Genomic DNA, 21,920 nt, shown 5'->3' on the forward strand with positions numbered 1-21,920 from the left:
TCATTTCTCTGATGAAAAAGACCACAGCAGAAGAACTTTGGAGATGTTCTCACTTATCCAGTCTGCACACCTTCCCCTGGTGGAGATGAGTAGTTTTGCTTTCCATCCTCGTTAATCTTAAGACACTTGGAGAAAGGGGACTGTTCATTATCCTCCTGAAACAGGGTAAAAATTAGCCTTCTTAGTTCCTTTTTGGATTTCAGGCCCTCAAAGCTTAATCTGCCTCTTGGACTTCCTGCCACTTTTTCATGCATCCTTGAGTACATGTTCCTCCTTATGGGTTCTGTTAAACACTGAGCTTCTGATAAATTCCACCATCCTACCACTCTGGTTCTATAAATGTATTTTGCCCACGTGTGTCAAAATAGGCTAGGTTATGCTGTGCTAACAAAGGACCCCAAAATCTCAGGCACTAAAACTTATCTGCATTTTACAAATGAGTAAACTGAGGAACACAAGGGTAATGATAGCAATATAAAAAATGTGAATGGCATGCTCCGTATTTTTCCAAAATAGCTCCGGGTCACTGTTTTATATACTCTGTCAAAACAAAAGCATCATTAGAGCCACAGTTCTCCTGTGAGAGGGCCTTCGTGTTGAACCCAACACATTAGCTCAGCAGCGGAAGACTCCTAGTTCTCCGTACTCTTCAGGGATGAGTCGTGTGGCAGTGGAAAAGGCACTTGGGCTAAACCAGCAGTTTGCTTGCCTAGACCCAAACTCATCAGATAATCAGAATGGAGGAAGTATAGCCAGCAAAGGGTGCTATATTCCTCCTCACCTAAGGACCAGAGAAGCTACTAAAGGATTCTATGATAAAGACAGTTCAGGGTGGAGTTCTAGTAAAGATAAGGAAGCATACAGCAGTTTTGGTTCCCATAGTGATTCAAGAGGGAAGTCTAGTTTCTTCAGTGATCGTGGAAGTGGATCAAAGGGAAGGTTTGGTGATTGTGGATGAAGTGACTATGACAACTTTGGCAGTCGTGGTGGCAGAGGTGGCTTTGGCAAATATGAGCATGGAAATAGTCGCTGGTGTGACAAATCAGATGAAGATGATTGGTCAAAGCCACTCTCACCAAATGAATGCTTGGAACAAGAACTTTTCTGGAGGCAACACTGGGGTTAACTTTGAAAATTTTGAGGACATTCCAGTTGGAGCAACAGGCAACAATGGTCCTCCACACAGTGAAAGTTTCAGTGATGTTAGATGGGAGAAATTATTATGGGAAACATTGAGCTTACTCATCACACTCACCCAACTCCAGTGCAAAAGCATGCTATTCCTATTATCAAAGAGAAGAGTGACCTGATGGCCTGTCCCCAAACAGGGTCTGGGAAAACTGCAGCATTTCTCTTGCCCATCTTGAGTCAGATTTATTTTGTGGGTCCAGGCCAGGCTCTGAGGGCCATGAAGGAAAATGGAAGATATGGGTGCTGCAAACAATACCCAATCTCTTTGGTGTTAGTGCCAACTAGAGAATTGGCCATATAGATCTATGAGGAAGCCAGGAAATTTTCATACCAATCTAGAGTTTGTCCTTGTGTGGTTTATGGTGGTGCTGATATTGGTCAGCAAATTTTAGACTTAGAACGTGGATGCCATTTGTTAGTTACCACTCTAGGAAGTCTAGTGGATATGATGGAAAGAGGGAAAATTTGATTAGACTTCTGCAAATAGTTGGTGTTAGGTGAAGCTGATCAGATGTTGGATATGGGGTTTGAATCTCAAATACATAGAATCATTGAACAAGATATGCCACCAAAGGGAGTTCACCACACTATGAAGTTTAGTGCTACCTTCCCTAAGGAAATACAGATGCTTGCTCATGATTTCTTGGATGAATATATCTTTTTGGCCATAGGAAGAGTTGGCTCTCCCTCTGAAAACATCACACAGAAAGTAGTTTGGGTGGAAGAGTCAGACAAACAGTCATTTCTGCTTGACCTTCTAAATGCAACAGGCAAAGATTCACTGACCTTATTGTTTGTGGAGACCAAAAAGGGTGCAAATTCTCTAGAGGATTTCTTATACCATGAAGGATATGCTTGTACCAGTTTCCATGCAGACCAATCTCAGAGAGATAGAGAAGAGGCACTTTACCAGTTCTGCTCAGGTAAAAGCCCGATTCTCATGGCTACAATAGTAGCAGCAAGAGGACTGGACATATCAAACATGAAACATGTTATCAATTTTGACTTGCCAAGTGATATTGAAGAATATGTACATTAGTCTCTCAGTCGTGTCTGACTCTTTGCGACCCCATGGACTGTAGCCTACCAGGCTCCTCCATCCATGGGATTCTCCAGGCAAGAGTACTGGAGTGGATTGCCATTTCCTTCTCCAGGGGATCTTCCTGACCCAGGGATTGAACCTGGGTCTCCCGAATTCCAGGCAGATGCTGTAACCACTGAGCCACCAGGGAAGCCCGTGGACATATCAAACATGAAACATGTTATCAATTTTGACTTACCAAGTGATATTGAAGAATATGTACATTTTATTGGCTGTATAGGATGTGTAGGATACCTTGGCCTTGCCACTTCATTCTTTAATGAGAGGAACATAAATATTACCAAGGGTTTGTTGGATCTTCTTGTTGAAGCTAAACAGGAAGTGCCATTTTGGTTACAAAACATGGCTTATGAATACCACTACAAGGGTAGCAGTCATGGATGATCCAAAAATAGTAGATTCAGTGGAGGATTTGGTGCCAGAGACTATCGACAGAGTAGTGGTGACAGCAGTTCCAGCTTCAGCAGCAGCCACACCAGCAGCAGCCACAGTGCTGGAGGCGGCCATGGAAGCAGCAGAGGGTTTGGTGGAGGTGCCTATGGAGGCCTTTACAACAGTGATAAATATGGAGGAAATTATAACTCCCAGGGGGTTGACTGGTAGGGTAACTGAACCTACTTTGCAGTAGGTCACCCTGCCAAACAAGCTAATATGGAAACCACATGTAACTTAGCCAGACTATACCTTGTGTAGCTTCAAGAACTCACATTACCAACTGAGATTCTCCAATGAATTTTTTTTAAGGGAGCTCAAGGTCACATGGAGAGTCAAATGGAACAATCAGCAGCCATATTCATAAGGTGGTTTGAAGACTTCATTGCTGTAGTTTGGATTAACTCCCCTCCCAACCTCCATCCCAAACTGCATTTATAATTTGTGACTGAGGATCATTTGTTTGTTAATGTACTGTGCCTTTAACTTTATACATCTTTTTATTTTGATGTCCTCTTGGCTCAGTAATACTCAAGATATCAATTGTTTTTGACAAAATAAATTTAATGAACTTGGGCTAAAATCAAACCTTGGCACACAGGTGTGATACAGCTTAACAGGAATCATCAATTCATCCATAAATATTATAAGGGAAAAACCTATGCATTAGCCCCCATTAGGGTTTTTGGATATTTGCAGATTGAGGGGGAAACAGACAACAAATGTCTTTGAAGCATATTAATGGAATTAGTTTCTAATGTGGCGAACTATGTTAAGGTTCTGATTTGTTCACTCTATCCTGGATAGGTATTTAGAATCTGATAGTCTTTAAACAAGCCATTCCAGTCATGATGAGGTGATGTATGAATACATGCATACATTCAAAGCACTGTTTTCAAATGTAATGCAAGTAAATACAGCAATTCCTTTTTCAGTGTTTAGGCAGATCATTAATTATGAGCTAGCCAAATGTGGGCATAATATTACAGGGAAAGTTTAAAGGTCTGATAACTTGAGATAGGGTTTTAGGAGAATTCATCTACTTAAGACTTTTTAAATGCCTGCCATAAGTGAAATTGAAGTGGTAGAATGGCTGACCACAGCAATGACCAGCCCTCATCAGGGCCCTGAATGATTTTCGGTCTAATAACGCATGCTAGTGTTGATGTTAGGAGAAGGCAATGGCAACCCACTCCAGTACTCTTGCCTGGAAAATCACATGGATGGAGGAGCCTGGTGGACTGCAATCCATGGGGTTGCTAAGAGTCAGACACGACTGAGCGACTTCAATTTCACTTTTCACTTTCATGCATTGGAGAAGGAAATGGCAACCCACTCCAGTGTTCTTGCCTGGAGAATCTCAGGGACGAGGGAACCTGGTGGGCTGCCATCTATGGGGTCGCACAGAGTTGGACATGACTGACGCGACTTAGCAGCAGCAGCAATGTTGATGTTTTTTGGTCAAGAGGGTATGAACAGGAAGAATTAAATTCAGCAGGCTTTCTTTTAAATGCTGATTCATATTACCCTGTTCAAGCTGTGTTGAGATGCTAAACTGGCTTACTATAGACTTTGTAAAAACGGTTCCAGAAGAGTAACAAACTGAAATCTTTGAGATCACACAGGTTGGAAATATATACATAACTGCACAAGGTGTCAATTCTGCTACACAGTGCAGTTTTAGTCAGTTTTAGTTGCATGGGTTTCCATTGTATTTATAGTCTGTTTATGCTAAATCTGGCCAAAGATGAGCATTGTCCACCACTAAAATGCCTCTGCCACTTTTGAATTCTGTGCTAATTTTGTGGCCAGAATGTGGTGATCAAAATGCTCAATCTTTTAACAGTGGCATAAGAAGATGGCAAAAATTTCCTAAAGTGCAATAGATTTTCAAGTGTATTGTGCCTTGTTCTAAAACTTTTATTAAGTAGGTGCACTTGACAGTATTGAGGTCATTTGTTATGGTGCTATTTCAATTAGTCTAGGTTTAGGCCCTTGTACATTTTGCCCATAACTTTTTACAAAGTACTTCTTTTATTGCACATTCAGAGAATTTTATATATATATATATATATATATATATATATATATATAGATGTTTTGTGTGCATGTCCTTATACTTCCAATCTTATTTTGTCTCTTGGAGATTGTTGGACACAGCTTGTCTAGGAAGGGGATGGGACTAGATTCTAAAATCTATTTGGGACCATGGGAATTATAGTTGGGAAGAAAACTATTTGCACATGAGAGATTTCTACATAACTTTTTGCTGCTATTTTTATGTTATATTTATTGAACATTTTGACAAATGCTTATTTTTGTAAGCCTAAAAGTGATTCTTTGAAAGTTTAGAAAAGAAACTTGACCAAAAGACAGTACAAGAACATTGGCACTTGAATGTTAAATGTCACCGTATGCGTGGAATTATATATTTCAGGGTAGTGTGAGCTTTTAATGTTAAGTCATATTAAACTCTTAAGTCAAAATTAAGAAGACCTGGCACTGGCAGTGTAGCCATAAATTTCTGGTTTTAGTAAAAATAAATTTCTGGTGACTTTAAATTAAATCATGCCAAGGTTTTGATACACTTTTCTTAAGATATTAATGAAACACTTCAAAACACTGATATGAAGTGTCCGTATTCAAATATTGTGTGTTTTGTTTCATTGTGTATATTTTTTTTTTCAGTAGATGTCTGGCTCATTGCAATCCTAAAACATGTGGTTATCTTTGTTGTATTGGCATAATCAATGACTTGTACATTCAGTGATAGCATTTGAGCAAGTTTTATCAGCAAGCAGTATTTTTAGTTAATAAACAAGGTTTCAAAAATCATGTAAGAATGAATTTAAACTTGCTTAATGTAAAGATTGAACCTCAGGTCACTGTAGCTTTAGTAATTGCTTATTGTATTAGTTTAGATGCTAGCACTGCATGTGCTGTGCATCAGTTCAGTTCAGTTCAGTTGCTCAGTCATGTCTGACTCTTTGCAACCCCATGAATTGCAGCATGCCAGATCTCCCTGTCCATCACCAACTCCCAGAGTTCACTCAGACTCACGGCCATCGAGTCAGTGATGCCATCCAGCCATCTCATCCTCTGTCGTCCCCTTCTCCTCCTGCCCAGGATCCCTCCCAGCATCAGAGTCTTTTCCAATGAGTCAACTCTTCGCATGAGGTGGCCAAAGTACTGGAATTTCAGCTTTAGCATCATTCCTTCCAAAGAAATCCCAGGGCTGATCTCCTTCAGAATGGACTGGTTGGATCTCCTTGCAGTCCAAGGGACTCTCAAGAGTCTTCTCCAACACCACAGTTCAAAAGCATCAATTCTTCAGCACTCAGCCTTCTTCACAGTCCAACTCTCACATCCATACATGACCACAGGAAAAACCATAGCCATGACTAGATGGACCTTTGTTGGCAAAGTAATGTCTCTGCTTTTCAAAATATGCTATCTACTTTGGTCATAACTTTTATTCCAAGGAGTAAGCTTCTTTTATTTTCGTGGCTGCAGTCACCATCTGCAGTGATTTTGGAGCCCCAAAAAATAAAGTCTGACACTGTTTCCACAGTTTCCCCAGCTATTTCCCATGAAGTGATGGGACCAGATCCCATGATCTTTGTTTTCTGAATGTTGAGCTTTAAGCCAACTTTTTCACTCTCCTCTTTCACTTTCATCAAGAGGCTTTTCAGTTCCTCTTCACTTTCTGCCATAAGGGTGGTGTCATCTGCATATCTGAGGTTATTGATATTTCTCCCAGCAATCTTGATTCCAGCTTGTGCTTCTTCCAGCCCAGCATTTCTCATGATGTACTCTGCATATAAGTTAAATTAGCAGGGTGACAGTATACAGCCTTGACGTACTCCTTTTCCTATTTGGAACCAGTCTGTTGTTCCATGTCCAGTGCTAACTGTTGCTTCCTGACCTGCATACATATTTCTCAAGAGGCAGGTCAGGTGGTCTGGTATTCCCATCTCTTTCAGAATTTTCCACAGTTGATTGTGATCCACACAGTCAAAGGCTTTGGCATAGTCAATAAAGCAGAAAGAGATGTTTTTCTGGAACTCTATTGCTTTTTTGATGATCCAGCAGATGTTGGCAATTTGATCTCTGGTTCCTCTGCCTTTTCTAAAACCAGCTTGAACATCTGGAAGTTCACAGTTCATGTATTGCTGAAGCCTGGCTTGGAGAATTTTGAGCATACTTTACTAGCGTGTGAGATGAGTGCATTGTGCAGTAGTTTGAGCATTCTTTGGAATTGCCTTTCTTTGGGATTGGAATGAAAACTGACCTTTTCCAGTCCTATGGCCACTGCTGAGTTTTCCGGATTTGCTAGCATATTGAGTGCAGCACTTTCACAGCATCATCTTTTAGGGTTTGAAATAGCTCAACTGGAATTCCATCACCTCCACTAGCTTTGTTCGTATTGATGCTTTCTAAGGCCCACTTGACTTCACATTCCAGGATATCTGGCTCTAGGTGAGTGATCATACCATTGTGATTATCTGGGTCATGAAGATCTTTTTTGTACAGTTCTTCTGTGTATTCTTGCCACCTCTTCTTAATATCTTCTGCTTCTGTTAGGTCCATACCATTTCTGTCCTTTATTGAGCCCATCTTTGCATAAAATATTCCCTTGGTATTTCTAATTTTCTTGAAGAGATCTCTAGTCTTTCCCCTTCCATTGTTTTCCTCTGATTCTTTGCATTGATCACTGAGGAAGGCTTTCTTATCTCTTCTTGCTATTCTTTGGAACTCTGCATTCAGATGCTTATATCTTTCCTTTTCTCCTTTGCTTTTCACTTCTCTTCTTTTCTCAGCTATTTGTAAGGCCTCCCCAGACAGCCATTTTGATTTTTTTGCATTTCTTTTCCATGGGGATGGTCTTGATCCCTGTCTCCTGTACAATGTCACGAACCTCAGACCTTTAGAACTAACACCCAAAAAAGATGTCCTTTTCATTATAGGGGACTGGAATGCAAAAGTAGGAAGTCAAGAAACACCTGGAGTAACAAGCAAATTTGGCCTTGGAATACGGAGTGAAGCAACTGAGCATATACACATGCATATATAATGTTATTATAGTTCTATTTTAAATTTGCTTTTATGTTCTGATTTTTTCTTTCTTTTCAATCATTTTTATCTGATTTGTTTTCTTGGCTTTATTCTTTATTTGGCACTCTGGTTTTGTTTTCTGTTTTGAGTTTTTATTAGTTTTGTTTATAATTGATTTAATTTTTGGTTGCTTTTGTTTGTCTTCTTGTTTTCTTACTTTTGTTTTTTAGTTCTATATTTGTTTCCTGTGTGTGTGTGTATGTACTTTTTTCAAATCTTGTTTTTGTTTGATTTTACTTTTACCATTTGCCTGCCATTTTTTCTTTAATCTCCCTATTGCTGTGATGAGTGACATTCGGGGTCTTGGTTCCCTGACCTGAAATCAGGCCTGCATGTCTAGGGTTACAGCACTGAATCCTGAATACTGGACAGCAAGATGATTCCTGGCCCCAGGGAATATTTATCCGTGATAGCTCCCACAAACACCATCATCTGAATCCAAGATCTTGCTCCTCCCAACTGCCTAAAACAAATAGTGATGGATAGCTCATGTCAAGAAAAAGCAGGACAGGAGCACAAACCCAACCATTAGCAGACAGGCTGCCTAAAGTCAAAGTAAGCTAACAGATACCCCAAATACACAACCTGACATGGACCTGCCTATCAGAGGAAAAAGACTCAACTCCACCCACCAGAAAGTAGGCACTAGTCCCTTCCATAACAAAATCTACACAAGTCACAGGACCAACCTCACCCACCTGGAGCAGAGACCAGAAGCCAGAAGAACTATGGCCATGAAGCCTGGGGAAAGAAGACCTGAAGCACAAGAAGGTAGACAAAGTGAAAATATAGAAGGATATCATGTGGACAAAGAATCAAGGTAAAAAATGATAAGACCAAGTAAAGGAAGAGGAATTAGGCAATCTGCCTGAAAAATAATTCAGAGTAATCATATTATAGATGATCCAAAATCTCAGATATAGAATGGAGAAAATGCAAAAAACAAAAATAAAGAGAAAAAACATAAAATTACCTAGGAGAAGTGAAGAAAAAAAGGGATGAACAACACAATAACTGAAATTAAAAATATACTAGAAGGAACCAATAGCAGAATAAATGAGGCAGAAGAACACATAAGTGAGTTGAAAGACAGAATGGTGGAAATAACTGCCAAGGAGCAGAATAAAGAAAAAAATAATGAAAAGAAATGAGGATATTCTCAGAGACCTTTGAGACAACATTTAAGTCACCAAGTTTTGAACTATAGGAATACTAGAAAAAGAAGAGAAATAGAAGGGTCTGAAAAAATATTTGAAGAGACCATAGCTGAAAACTTGCCTAACATGGGAAAGGAAATTGTCAAGTTCATAAATTCAAAGTGACCATATAGGATAAACAGTAAGAGAAACACACCAAGACAAATATTACTGAACCTAACAAAACTAAATACAGAAAAAATATTAAAAACAGCAAAGGAAAAGCAGCAAGTAAGATAGAAGGGAAACCCAATAAAGTTAAGACCTGATCTTTCAGCATAACATTGGCAGGCCAGAAGGGAGTGGAAGTGACAAAAGGGAAAAACCTACAACCAAGATTAGTCTACTTAGAAAGGATCTCATTTAGATTCAACAGAGAAATCAAAAGTATTACAGATAAGAAAAACCTAAGAAAACTCAGCTCCACAGAATGTGCTTTACAATAAATGCTAAAGAAATTTGTCTAGGCAGAAAAAAACAAGAGAAGGAGAGGACCTATAAAAGGAAACTGAAAACAATAAAGAAAATGGTTACATGAACACATGTATCAATAATTACCTTAAATGTAAATGGATTAAATGTTCTAACCAAAATAAACAGACTGGTTGAATGAATAGAAAAACAATACCCCTATGCATCATTTCTGTGGGATACACACTTTAGACATAGAGACACATACAAACTGAAAGTGAGGAGATGGGAAAAAGGATTCCATTACAATGGAAATCAAAAGAAAGCAGGAGTAGCAATACTCACATCAGACAAAATAGTCATTAAAATAAAAATAAAAACTATTACAAGAGAAAAGGAAGAGCACTATATAATGATCAAGGGATCAATCCAAGAAGATATAACAATTGTAAATATTTATGCACCCAGCATGTGAGCACCTCAGTACATAAGGTGAATGCTAACAGACATAAAATGGGAAATTGACGGTAACACAATAGTAGTAAAGGACTTTAACACCCCACTTCCACCAATGCAGATGGATATTTAATAAGGAAACTCAAACCTTAAATGACACATTAGACCAGAAACTGCAGAAATACAAAGGCTCATAAGAGACTATTATGAGCACCTATACCAATACTTTGGCCACCTCATGTGAAGAGTTGACTCATTGGAAAAGACTCTGATGCTGGGAGGGATTGGGGGCAGGAGGAGAAGGGGACAACAGAGGATGAGATGGCTGGATGGCATCACTGACTCGATGGACATGAGTTTGAGTGAACTCCAGGAATTGGTGATGGACAGGGAGGCCTGGCGTGCTGCAGTTCTTGGGGTTGCAAAGAGTCGGACATGACAGAGCAACTGAACTGAACTAATATACCGATAAAATGGACAATCTGGGAGAAATGGACAAATTCTAAGAAAAGTGAAACTTTTGAAGACTGGACCAGAATGAAATAAAAATATGAACAGATCAACTACAGACACTAAAATCCAAACAATGACAAAAAATCTTCCAACATACTAAAGTCCAGGGCCAGATGGATTCACAGGTAAGTTCTACAAAATGTTTAGAGAGGCGCTAACACCTATACTGCTCAAAAACTTTCAAACATGCAGAAGTAGGAACACTCCCAAACATATTCTATGAGGCCACCATCACCCTGATACCAAAACCAGACAAGCACATCACAAAGAAAGAAAATTGGAGGCTAATATCACAGATGAACATAGATGCAATGATCCTCAACCAAATACTAGCAAACAGAACACAAGAACACATTAAAAAATCATACATCATGATCAAGTGAGGTTTAACCAGGGATGCAAGGATTCTTTAATATATGCAAATCAAACAATGTTATACACCATATTAATAAATTGAATGTTAAAGCCCATATGATAATATTAATAAAAGCAGAAGAATTTTAGGTAAGGTTGAATACCAATTTTATGAAAAACTCTCCAGAAAATGGGCATAGAAGGAACCTACCTCAACATAATAAAGGCCATATTCAACAATCCCACAGCAAACATTATTCTCAATAGTGACAAACTGAAAACATTTCCTCTAAGATCAGAAACAAGAGAAGGGTGTCCACTCTTGCCATTATTATTCAACATAGTTTTGTATGTCCTAGACATGACAATCAGAGAAGAAAAATCAAAGTAATCCATATTGGAAAGAAGTAAAACTCTCACTGTTTGCAGATGACATGATACTATATGTAGAAAATCCTAAACATGGCACCAGAAAACTACTAGAACCAATTAATGAATTTAGTAATGTTGCAGGATATAAAATTAATACACAGGAATCCCTTGCATTCCAATACATTAACAATGAAAAATCAGAAAGAGAAATGAGGACACAATACCATTCACCATTGCAACAAAAGAATAAAATATCTAGTATTAAACCTTGCTATGTATATTGTCACCTTGCTTATAAATTTATATCCAGAGTACATCAGGTGAGATGCTGGGCAGGATGAATCACAAGCTGGAATTAAGACTGTTGGGAGAAATATCAGTGACCTCAGATATGCAGATGACACCACCTTAGTGGCAGAATGTGAAGAGGAACTAAAGAGCCTCTTGAAGAAGGTGAAAGAGGAGAGTGAAAAAGCTGACTTAAAATTCAACATTCAAAAAAACTATGATCATGTCATCCAGTCCCATCACTTCATGGCAAATAGATGGGGAAACAATGGCAACAGTGACAGACTTTATTTTCTTGGGCTCTCAAATCACTTTGGAGGGTGACTGCATCCATGAAATTAAGATATTTGTTCCATGGAAGAGTAACTATGACAAATCTAGACAGTGTATTATAAAGCAGAGACATCACTTTACCAACAAAGGCCCATATAGTCAAAGCTATGGTTTTTCCAGGGACTTCTGTTGTCATATACAGATGTGAGAATTGAACCATAAAGAAGCCTGAGCGTCAAAGCATTGATGCTTTCAAACTGTGGTGCTGGAGGAGACTCTTGAGTCCCTTGGGCAGCAAGGAGGTCAAATCAGTCAATCCTAAAGGAAATAAACCTTGAATATTTATTGGAAGGATTGATACTGAAGCTCCAATTCTTTGGCTAACTGATGCAAAGGGCCAAATCATTGGAAAAGACCCTGATACTTGGAAAGACTGAGGGCAGCCAGAGAGGGTGACAGAGGATGAGACGGTTGGATGGTATCATTCACTCAATGGAAACAAGTTTGGGCAAACTCTAGGAGTTAGTGAAGGACAGGGCAGCCTGGTGTGATTCAGTCCATGAGGTCACAAAGAGTTAGACATGATTGAGCAGCAACAAAGGATACAAAAGACCTATATGCAGAAACTAGAAGATGCTAATGAAAGAAATCAAAGATGACAGATACAGAGAGATAATGGAGATGAAGAGATAATATCATGTTCCTGGATTGAATGAATCAATATTATGTAAATAAGTATACTATCCCAAACAGTCTTGAGATTTAATGCCATCCCTATTAAATAACCAATGACATTTTCCACAGAACAACAACAAAAAATTCCACAGTTTGTATGGTAATATTAAAGACCCCAAATAGCCAAAGCATTATTGAGAGTGAAAAATGGAGCCCAAAGAATCAAGCATCTTGACTTCAGACTATACTACAAAGCAGCAATCAGAAAGACAGACTGTGACAGGCATAAAAACAGAAAAATAGGTGAGTGGAATAGGCTAGGAAGCCCAAAGAAAAACCCATCCTAGGGGCACCTAGTCTTTGAAAAAAGAGGCAAGAATAAACAATGGAGAAAAGACAGCCTCTTCAATAAGTTGTGCTTGGAAAACTGTAGAGTTCAGTTCAGTCGCTCAGTTGTGTCCAACTCTTTGTGACCCCATGAACTGCAGCACGCCAGGCCTCACTGTCCATCACCAACTCCCGGAGTTGACTCAAACTCATGTCCACTGAGTCGGTGATGCCATCCAACCATCTCATCCTCAGTCATCCCGTCCCTTCTCTTCCCGCCTTCAATCTTTCCCAGCATCAGGGTCTTTTCCAAAGGGACAGTTCTTCGCATCAGGTGGCCAAAGTATTGGAGTTTCAGCTTCAGCATCAGTCCCCAATGAACATTCAGGACTGATCTCCTTTAGGATGGACTGGTTGGATCTCCTTACAGTCCAAGGGACTCTCAAGAGTCTTCTCCAACACCACAGTTCAAAAGTGTCAATTCTTCAGCGATCAGCTTTCTTTGTAGTTCAACACTCACATACATATATGACTACTGGAAAAACCATAACCTTGACTAGACAGACCTTTTTGGCAAAGTAATGTCTCTGATTTTTAATATGCTGTCTAGGTTGGTCATAACTTTCCTTACAAGGAGTAAGGGTATTAATTTCATGGCTGCAGTCACCATCTGCAGTGATTTTGAAGCCCTAAAAAATAGTCTCTCACAGTTTCTAGTGTTTCCTTATCTATTTGCCATGAAGTGATGGGTCTGGATGCCATGATCTTAGTTTTGTGAATGTTAAGCTTTAAGACAATTTTTTTCACTCTCCTCTTTCACTTTTATCAAGTGGCTCTTAGTTCTTCACTTTCTGTCATAAGGGTGGTGTCATCTGCATATCTGAGGTTATTGATATTTCTCCCTGCAATCTTGATTCCAGCTTGTGCTTCCTCCAGCCCAGCGTTTCTCATGATTTACTCTGCATATAAGTTAAATAAGCACAGTGACAATATACAGCCTTGACATACTCCTTTTCCTATTTGGAACCAGTCTGTTGTTCCATGTCCAGTTCTAACTGTTGCTTCCTGACCTGCATACAGGTTTCTAAAGAGGCAGGTCAGGTGGTCTGGTATTCCCATCTCTTTCAGAATTTTCCACAGTTTATTGTGATCCACACAGTCAAAGGCTTTGGCATAGTCAATAAAGCAGAAAGAGATGTTTTTCTGGAACTCTCTTGCTTTTTTGATGATCCAGCAGATGTTGGCAATTTGATCCCTGATTCCTCTGCCTTTTCTAAATCCAGCTTGAACATCTGGAAGTTCACAGTTCACGTATTGCTGAAGCCTGGCTTGGAGAATTTTGAGCATTGCTTTACTAGCCTTTGAGATGAGTGCAGTTGTGTGGTAGTTTGAGCATTCTTTGGCATTGCCTTTCTTTGGGATTGGAATGAAAACTGACCTTTTCCAGTCCTGTGGCCACTGCTGAGTTTTCCGGATTTGCTGGCATATTGAGTGCAGCACTTTCACAGCATCATCTGTTAGGATTTGAAATAGCTCAACTGGAAATCCATCACCTCCACTGGAATTCCATCACCTCCAATTCCTTCATAGTGATGCTTCCTAAGGCCCACTTGACTTCATATTCCAGGATGTCTGGCTCTAGCTGAGTGATCACACCATTGTGATTATCTGGGTCGTGAAGATCTTTTTTGTATAGTTCTTCTGTGTATTGTTGCCACCTCTTCCTAAAATCTTCTGCTTCTTTTAGGTCCATACCATTTCTGTCCTTAATTGAGCCCATCTTCGCATGAAATGTTCCCTTGGTATCTCTGATTTTCTTGAAGAGATCTCTAGTCTTTCCCCTTCCATTGTTTTCCTCTATTTCTTTGCACTGATCACTGAAGAAGGCTTTCTTATCTCTCCTTGCTACTCTTTGGAACTCAGCATTCAAGTGGGTATATCTTTCCTTTTTTCCTTTGCTTTTGGCTTCTCTTCTTTTCACAGCTATTTGCAATGCCTCCTCAGACAGCCATTTTGATTTTTTGCATTTCTTTTTCTTGAGGATGATCTTGATCCGTGTCTCCTGTACAGTATCACAAACCTCTGTCCATAGTTCATCAGTCACTTTATCAGATCTAGTCCCTGAAATTTATTTCTCACTTCCACTGTATAATCATAAGGGATTTGATTAGGTCATACCTGAATGGTCTAGTGGTTTTCCCTACTTTCTTCAATTTAAGTCTGAATTTCAATTTAAGCCAATTTCTTCAATTTAAGTCTGAATTTGGCAAAAAGGAGTTCATGATCTGAGCCACAGGCAGTTCCTGGTCTTGTTTTTGCTGACTGTATAGAGCTTCTCCGTCTTTGGCTGCAAAGAATATAATCAATCTGATTTTGGTATTGGCCATCTGGTGATGTCCATGTGTAGAGTGTTCCCTTTTGTTGTTGGAAGAGGGTGTTTGCCATGATTAGTGCATTCTCTTCACAAAACTTTATTAGCCTTTGCCCTGCTTCATTCTGTATTCCAAGGCCAAATTTGCCTGTTACTCCAGGTGCTTCTTGACTTCCTACTTTTGCATTCCAGTCCCCTATGTTGAGAAGGACATTTTTTGGGGGGGTGTTAGTTCTAATCAACTTCAGCTTCTTCAGCATTACTGGTCAGGGCATAGACTTGGATTACCATGCTATTGAATGGTTTGCCTTGGAAATGAACAGAGATCATTCTGTCGTTTTTGAGATTGCATCCAAGTACTGCATTTTGGACTCTTTTGTTGAGTATGATGGCTATTCCATTTATTCTAAGGGATTCTTGCCCACAGTAGTAGATATAATGGTGATGTGGATGGCTACTCCATTTCTTCTAAGGGATTCTTGCCCACAGTAGTAGATATAATGGTGATGTGAGTTAAATTCACCCATTCCTATTTTAGTTTGCTAATTCCTAAAATGTCGACATTCACTCTTGCCATCTCCTGTTTGACTACTTCCAATTTGCCTTGATTCATGCACTTAACATTCCAGGTTCCTGTGTGTACAGGTGCATGTCAAAGAATTAAATTAGAACACTTCCTAACACTATACACAAAAACAAGTCAAAATGGATTAAAGACTGAAATGTAAGGCCAAATATTATAAAACTTTTAGAAGAAAACATAAGTAGTACACTCTTTGACATAAATGGCAGCAAGATCCTTTGTGACCCTCCTCTAACAGTAATTAAAATAAAAAATAAATTTGAAGCTAATAAAATGTAAAAGCATTTTCAGAGCAAAGGAAACTATAAACAAGTTGAAAAAACAGCCCTCAGAAAGGGAGAAAAATAATTGCAAATGAAGAAACTGACAAAGGATTAATCTTAAAAATATACAAGCAGCTCATGCAGCTCAATATAAAAAACACTAAAAATCTAATCAAAACTGATCAGAAGACATCAACAGACACTTCTCCAAAGAAGACATACAGATGGCCAACACATGAAAAGATGCTCAACATTTATCATTATTAGAGAAATGTAAGTTAAAACTCCAATGAGGTACCATTTCACAGAAGTCAGAATGGCCATCATCAAAATATCTACAAACAATAAATGCTAGAGAGGATATGGAGAAAAGGGAAGCTGCTTTCATTGTTGGTGTAAATTGATACAAACACTATGGAGAACAGTATGGAGGTTTCTTACAAAACTAGCAATAAAACTACCATATGACCCAGCAATTCCATTAGCCCCAGAAAGCTGTAATTCTAAAATACACATGTACCCCAGTGTTAATTGCAGCACTATTTACAATAGTCAGGACATGGAAGCAACTTAGGTGTCCACTGACAGATGACTGGATAAAGAAGATATGATACATATATGCAATGGAATGTTACTAAGCCATAAAAGGAACAAAACTGAGTCATTCACAGTGATGGGCATGAACCTAGAGTCTGTCACAAAGAGTAAATTAAGTCAGAAAGATAAAAACAAATATATTATTTTAATGCTTTTAGCTAGAAAATGTTATTTTTGATCTATTTTCTATATTACAAAATGTAATTTTTCTAGAATCTAGAAAAATCTTACAGATGAAACTATTTGCAGGGCAGGAATAGAGATGCAGACCTAGAGAATGAACACGTGGACAAAGGCAGGAAAGGGGAAGGTGAGACAAATTGGGAGATTAAGATTTACATATATACACTACCATGTGTAAAATAGATAGCTATCGGGAAGCTACTGTGTAGCACAGGGAGCTCAGCTCAGTGCTCTTTGATGACCAAGAGGCAGAGGATGGAGTGGGTGGGAGTGAGGTTCAAGGAGGGAGGGCACATATTTGCACACATAGCTGATTCACACTGGTGTACAGCAGAAACTAACACAACATTGTAAAGCTCTTATACTTCAATTTAAAAAAATATTAAAAATTGAAAAAAAGAAATGTGAAAAGAAGACAGATTAGATAAAATGTTTGCTAGAAAGAACTTTTAAGGATATGAAGAACTTCACTTTGCCCTCAGTAGCATGAGAACAATACCCAAGAAAATGGTAACCTGAAATAATACAAAATTATTATGCAAATACTGATTAATCAGATTACTGTCAATTCACTTTCTCATTCTAAATAAACTTCAAATATATGTTATTAATAATCATGATATAATTAACTTCAAGATTCGTATGCCTTGTAGAATATGAGTGAGTGAGTGAAGTCGCTCAGTCGTGTCCGACTCTTTGCGACCCCATGGACTGTAGCCCCCCAGGCTCCTCCGTACATGGGACTCTCCAGGCAAGAATACTGGAGTGGGTTGCCATTTCCTTCTCTAGGGGATATTCCTGACCCAGGGATCGAACCCAGCTCTCCCGCATTGCAGGCAGATGCTTTACCGTCTGAACTGAAGGGTTTAGAGGCCGTCAAATGGACATGACCTATAAAGGCAATTTTGATGGTTTTACATAGAAATGACCTCTAATGGAAGAGAACACAAATGGGAACTATTTGAGATACACTTCTGTGTAAAATGTAGTTTGCACATAATTCAGCATTTTAAATGAGCACTCTGCCAACCGAGACCAATATCAATCATCTCTTGAGGTTTTCTACTATGTACCAACATCAAATCTACATAGGAACAAATGTTACTCCTGCTTTTCTCTTCTATATCAAATGTCCTGAAGCCTTTGTGTCTCTCTGGAGCGAGGCCGAGTTTCCGAAGGCACATTCCAGTATAAACATCATCGATGGGATAGAGAAGGACCCGGTCAGTCACATTGTACAGTCTCAGGGCCAGGTGGCCGGAGTAGAGGAATTCGCCTCCTCCTGCATAAGGCGGGTAGACGCCAGTGTAAACAACTTCTGGGATGTAGTACTTGAGGTTCTTATCCCGATGAGGTCCAGCATTATGAATCACATCACCAATAAACAAATCTTTGGCTTTGTTCCTGGATAAGCTATTCAAGTAATTCAGGAGATGATGGGTGTTCACAAAAACATCATCATCGCCCTTGAACCCACCTGAGAAAGAGTAAGGCCTGGTAAACAAAAGTTAAAAAAGAGCTGTAGAAAGCACATTAAAGAAAATTACTCTCAATTGCATGCTTGGTACTCAAGAAGAGATATAATCAATATGTGTGTTCATAGAAAAAGGCAGTTATATTAAAAGCAATATAAAAACATTTGCATAAATATTCAAATATTAAATAAATATTATATATTCAAATATTAACATTTGACATTCAAGTATTAAATGAATATTTGAATGTTGCACTAGTCAGCTGGACAGACTGACTGGGCCTTCTCTTCCTAGCTCAGGAATTGTTTAGAAGACATATTTATAATGAAATAATTTTTTATGCTATTGGCTTCTATTTTGAAATAAATGTTACATTAAATACCCTGGCCTAAAATGGGTAATCTTGCCTTTCTCCAGGGCATCTTCCCAACCCAGGGATCGAACCCAGGTATCCTGCATTGCAGACAGATTCTTTACCAACTGAGCTATCAGGGAAGCCCGAATATCCTGCAAAGAATGAGTTCTGGCAAAAATGAGAAGTATGTCCAATATAAAAACAAACAGAAAGAATGAAGAAGATACTTTGAGATTACTGATATCTACATATTCATAGGAATAAATGATGTTTGTGGAAATCCATTTTAGTCTATAGTGCCTAGTTAGCCATTTCAAAAATTATTTCCCTTTGGTCTTTACAAACTTATAAATATATATGGGCATATACGTATATATACATATATAATGTTATTTGTATGTATTTAACATAATACATAAAATTATATGAACTTCTTCTTCTTCTTCTAAGTCGCTTCAGTCGTGTCCGACTCTGCGCGACCCCATAGACGGCAGCCCACCAGGCTCCCCCGTCCCTGGGATTCTCCAGGCAAGAAAAATGGAGTGGGTTGCCATTTCCTTCTCCAGTACATGAAAGTGAAAAGTGACTAGTACTACATTTTTATATATTATGTAATTAATATATATAATGATATATAGTATGTATTATTATATTAACATATGATACATGTATAGTATGTCACATTGTATAACCTGACATTGTCTGATAATTTGTAACTCTATATTACAGAAACCAAAAAAGAATCTCTAATCTCAGGTTTTACTTCATGATTTATTTTCTCCTATAATACAGTGCTTCAAATAAAGCCACATTTGCACAATCATTTCCGCAAGGAAGAGAATTCTTTATTCTGTCTCAATATTGGTTAGAGTAAAATTTATGCAGCAAGTTAATTTCTTTTTGGTTCTTGGACATACAATCCATTGTTTCCATTTGGAGCATGCCTGTTGAATAGTAAATGAAAAGCAAAAGGTGTCTTTTTGGTTTCATCACTGACTATTTGGTTTCACAGATATTTTCTTGGAATTGAACTTTTTCTTCACAGATACATAGAAATAAAATGAAGAGAGTAATTTATGATAGTTTCTACATTCAAAAGATTATTTTCTTTTGCTATTGTTCATCTTTATTGTGTTTAACAGTAGGCCATTAAATGAAATGAGACACCAGAAATTTTCAAAAGGCTAAGCTAGCCTAATTGACAATATCATCAATTTCCTGGATTTTCTAATGATATAAACAGGAAGTTGCAGAATATATATAAAGGGAAGCTCAAAGCTACGCTATCCAGTTTCATTACCATTTGTTCCTCATCCTTTTCAAAGGTAAGGATTTTATAACCAGTTGTTTTCCTGAAGCTCAGTTTTCCACTAGAACCAAAATATACCAAAGTTAATCTGAATGCAATATTTCTTTGAGGTTGTAAACAGATGGAGCCATCATATGGCTGACTGAAAGCATGTCGTTTGAAAATTATAAAATGGCTGGTGAAGACGACATACAAATGAACACCGAAATTGTAACCGGACCACTTCCAGGCATAGGTTCCATCTCTGACAATCCTTTTGCCACATCTCATGCTATATTCTTCAAGTTCGGTTTCAGTGATGTCTCTAGGACCAATTTCCCTGTATTGTTGTGCTCTAAGCAAGGTATACCATTGTCGTTTATAAACACACGATAACCATTCTGAAGGTATTAGAGCATCTTGTTCAATAACTTTTGTGGAGGCCAGGTCACAAATGATATGCTGAAACCTCAAATTTTTAAATACTGGTTGAAATACTATGCCTTGTTTAGTTTCAAGAAAGGAAATGCTACCATCATGTTCCTTGTGCCTGGAAAACCAGTTGTTTGCATTAACTAAAAGCTGTTTCATTGTGCCTTTCCAACCTGGGTTAAGGCGGAGGAACATCCACTGTTTGAGTGTAGTATATATATCGATTTCCTTTTGCATTACGAATAAATTAGAAGAAGAAATGACCAGATTCATAAGATCTGTACTGAGTTTCTTGTAAAGTTCAACACTTGGATGAGTCATCAGATTGTGGAGAAGCCATTCAAAGCACCCTGTCTTTACAGAATGTAACCCATAGGTCTCTGCTGCCACATAGAAGCTACATACAGTTTTCACATTAATTGTTTCCTTCATGGTCTTATCACACTGCTGAATTAAGTCCTCTACTTGAAGCAGGCACGCGGTTGCCAAAACTCTTGGAACTTGAAGGGGCTTAATTAAGACATATTCATTCCTATACAACGAGCCTAATACAAATTGCAAAGATTCTACATTTATATTCTGGTCATTAATCTCCAGGTCAATAATATCTTTGTGACATTCTTTCCCAGAATCTCTAAACATTGTAGCAAAGTAGTCCGACTGACATAAAAACCTTTTGTGTAAACACCACACTTTCCCCAGAGCACGGATTTTAATGTCACTGGTTTCGCCATTTAAAAATAAAGTTTGGTAAGCATACTCAGATTTGATCTTAACTTTTTTACCCTGTCTTGTACAGACGACTTGCTGTAGATCCTCCTCCTGGTTGTGACTCATCTCAGACTCTGGGCCTAAGCTGGGACCGGTGCTCTGTTTGCGTTTACGGCTTCCAGACACATAACTGGGGCCTGCCTGGGCTTCTGGCTGCTGCAGTTCCCCTGTGCCAGATTCCCTGCATTGCAGATTCCGACTGTTCAAGGGCCCCATAGATAAAGGCTCTTAGGGCCCCTAAAGAGACTGCTGCAGAGACTTCTCTGCCACAGCATTGCTGTGGCGTGCCACCTCCGCTTAGGCCCTAGTTTCACTTGGGCATTTTAGCACAGTCCCAAACGTCACAGTGGAGGCTCTGCATTCTTCATTCTCTGCTCCAGCCCCTCCCTCCCTGTGGCCCCGCCCACTGCCTCCAGTCTTCCATTCAGTCTAGCCTATTGTTCAGGGCCCCTGCCTCCAGGTTTTCCTTGAAAATACTTTCCTATAAGGGAAATGACTGAATCAAAGGCTTTTGGATCACAGTGTTAAAGAGTGTACATATTCACATTTCTACTGCAAGTGGGAGAATTCTTTTCTCAGCTGTCAGCAATATTGAATATAATTATCTGCCTTCAACTTTTAGTAATTTAAAAAAGATGAATAGTGGTATATCATTATTTTATTATTCCTCTTTCATTATAGAGAAGGCAAACTTTTATTTGATGTATGTGTGTATATGCATATATATGCACAAAATTATACACATATACAAAATTATATATGTATAATTTTGAAATATCAGTAAAGATAAAGAGATATTTCAAAATTTTCTGATAAGGTACATCTTCATATTCTTTGCTTATTTCTGTATGAAAAGTGTTAGTCACTAAGCTGTGTCTAACTCTTTGAAAGCTTATG

General features: G+C 38.6%; 1 protein-coding gene and 1 pseudogene across 1 annotated transcript; one reads left to right on the forward strand and one right to left on the reverse strand.

Annotated features, from left to right (window-relative positions):
• The first annotated feature begins 592 nt into the window (after nt 1–592).
• Nucleotides 593–3,212, forward strand: LOC113887621 (annotated as a pseudogene).
• A 15,938-nt stretch (nt 3,213–19,150) lies between these two features.
• On the reverse strand, nt 19,151–21,705 carry LOC113887861 (germ cell-less protein-like 2). The gene has a single exon (XM_027535110.1). It carries the CDS (start codon nt 21,237–21,239, stop codon nt 19,743–19,745), a length of 1,497 nt encoding a protein of 498 aa, XP_027390911.1. The 5' UTR covers nt 21,240–21,705; the 3' UTR covers nt 19,151–19,742.
• Nucleotides 21,706–21,920: the final 215 nt, after the last annotated feature.

This window comes from Bos indicus x Bos taurus, chromosome X (genome assembly GCF_003369695.1).
Source record: "Bos indicus x Bos taurus breed Angus x Brahman F1 hybrid chromosome X, Bos_hybrid_MaternalHap_v2.0, whole genome shotgun sequence".
Lineage (NCBI taxonomy): Eukaryota > Metazoa > Chordata > Mammalia > Artiodactyla > Bovidae > Bos > Bos indicus x Bos taurus.

What these genes read in the sequence shown, in the direction of transcription:
- LOC113887861 (XM_027535110.1), bottom strand. Translation starts at nt 21,239, where the DNA reads ATGGGGCCCTTGAACAGTCGGAATCTGCAATGCAGGGAATCTGGCACA.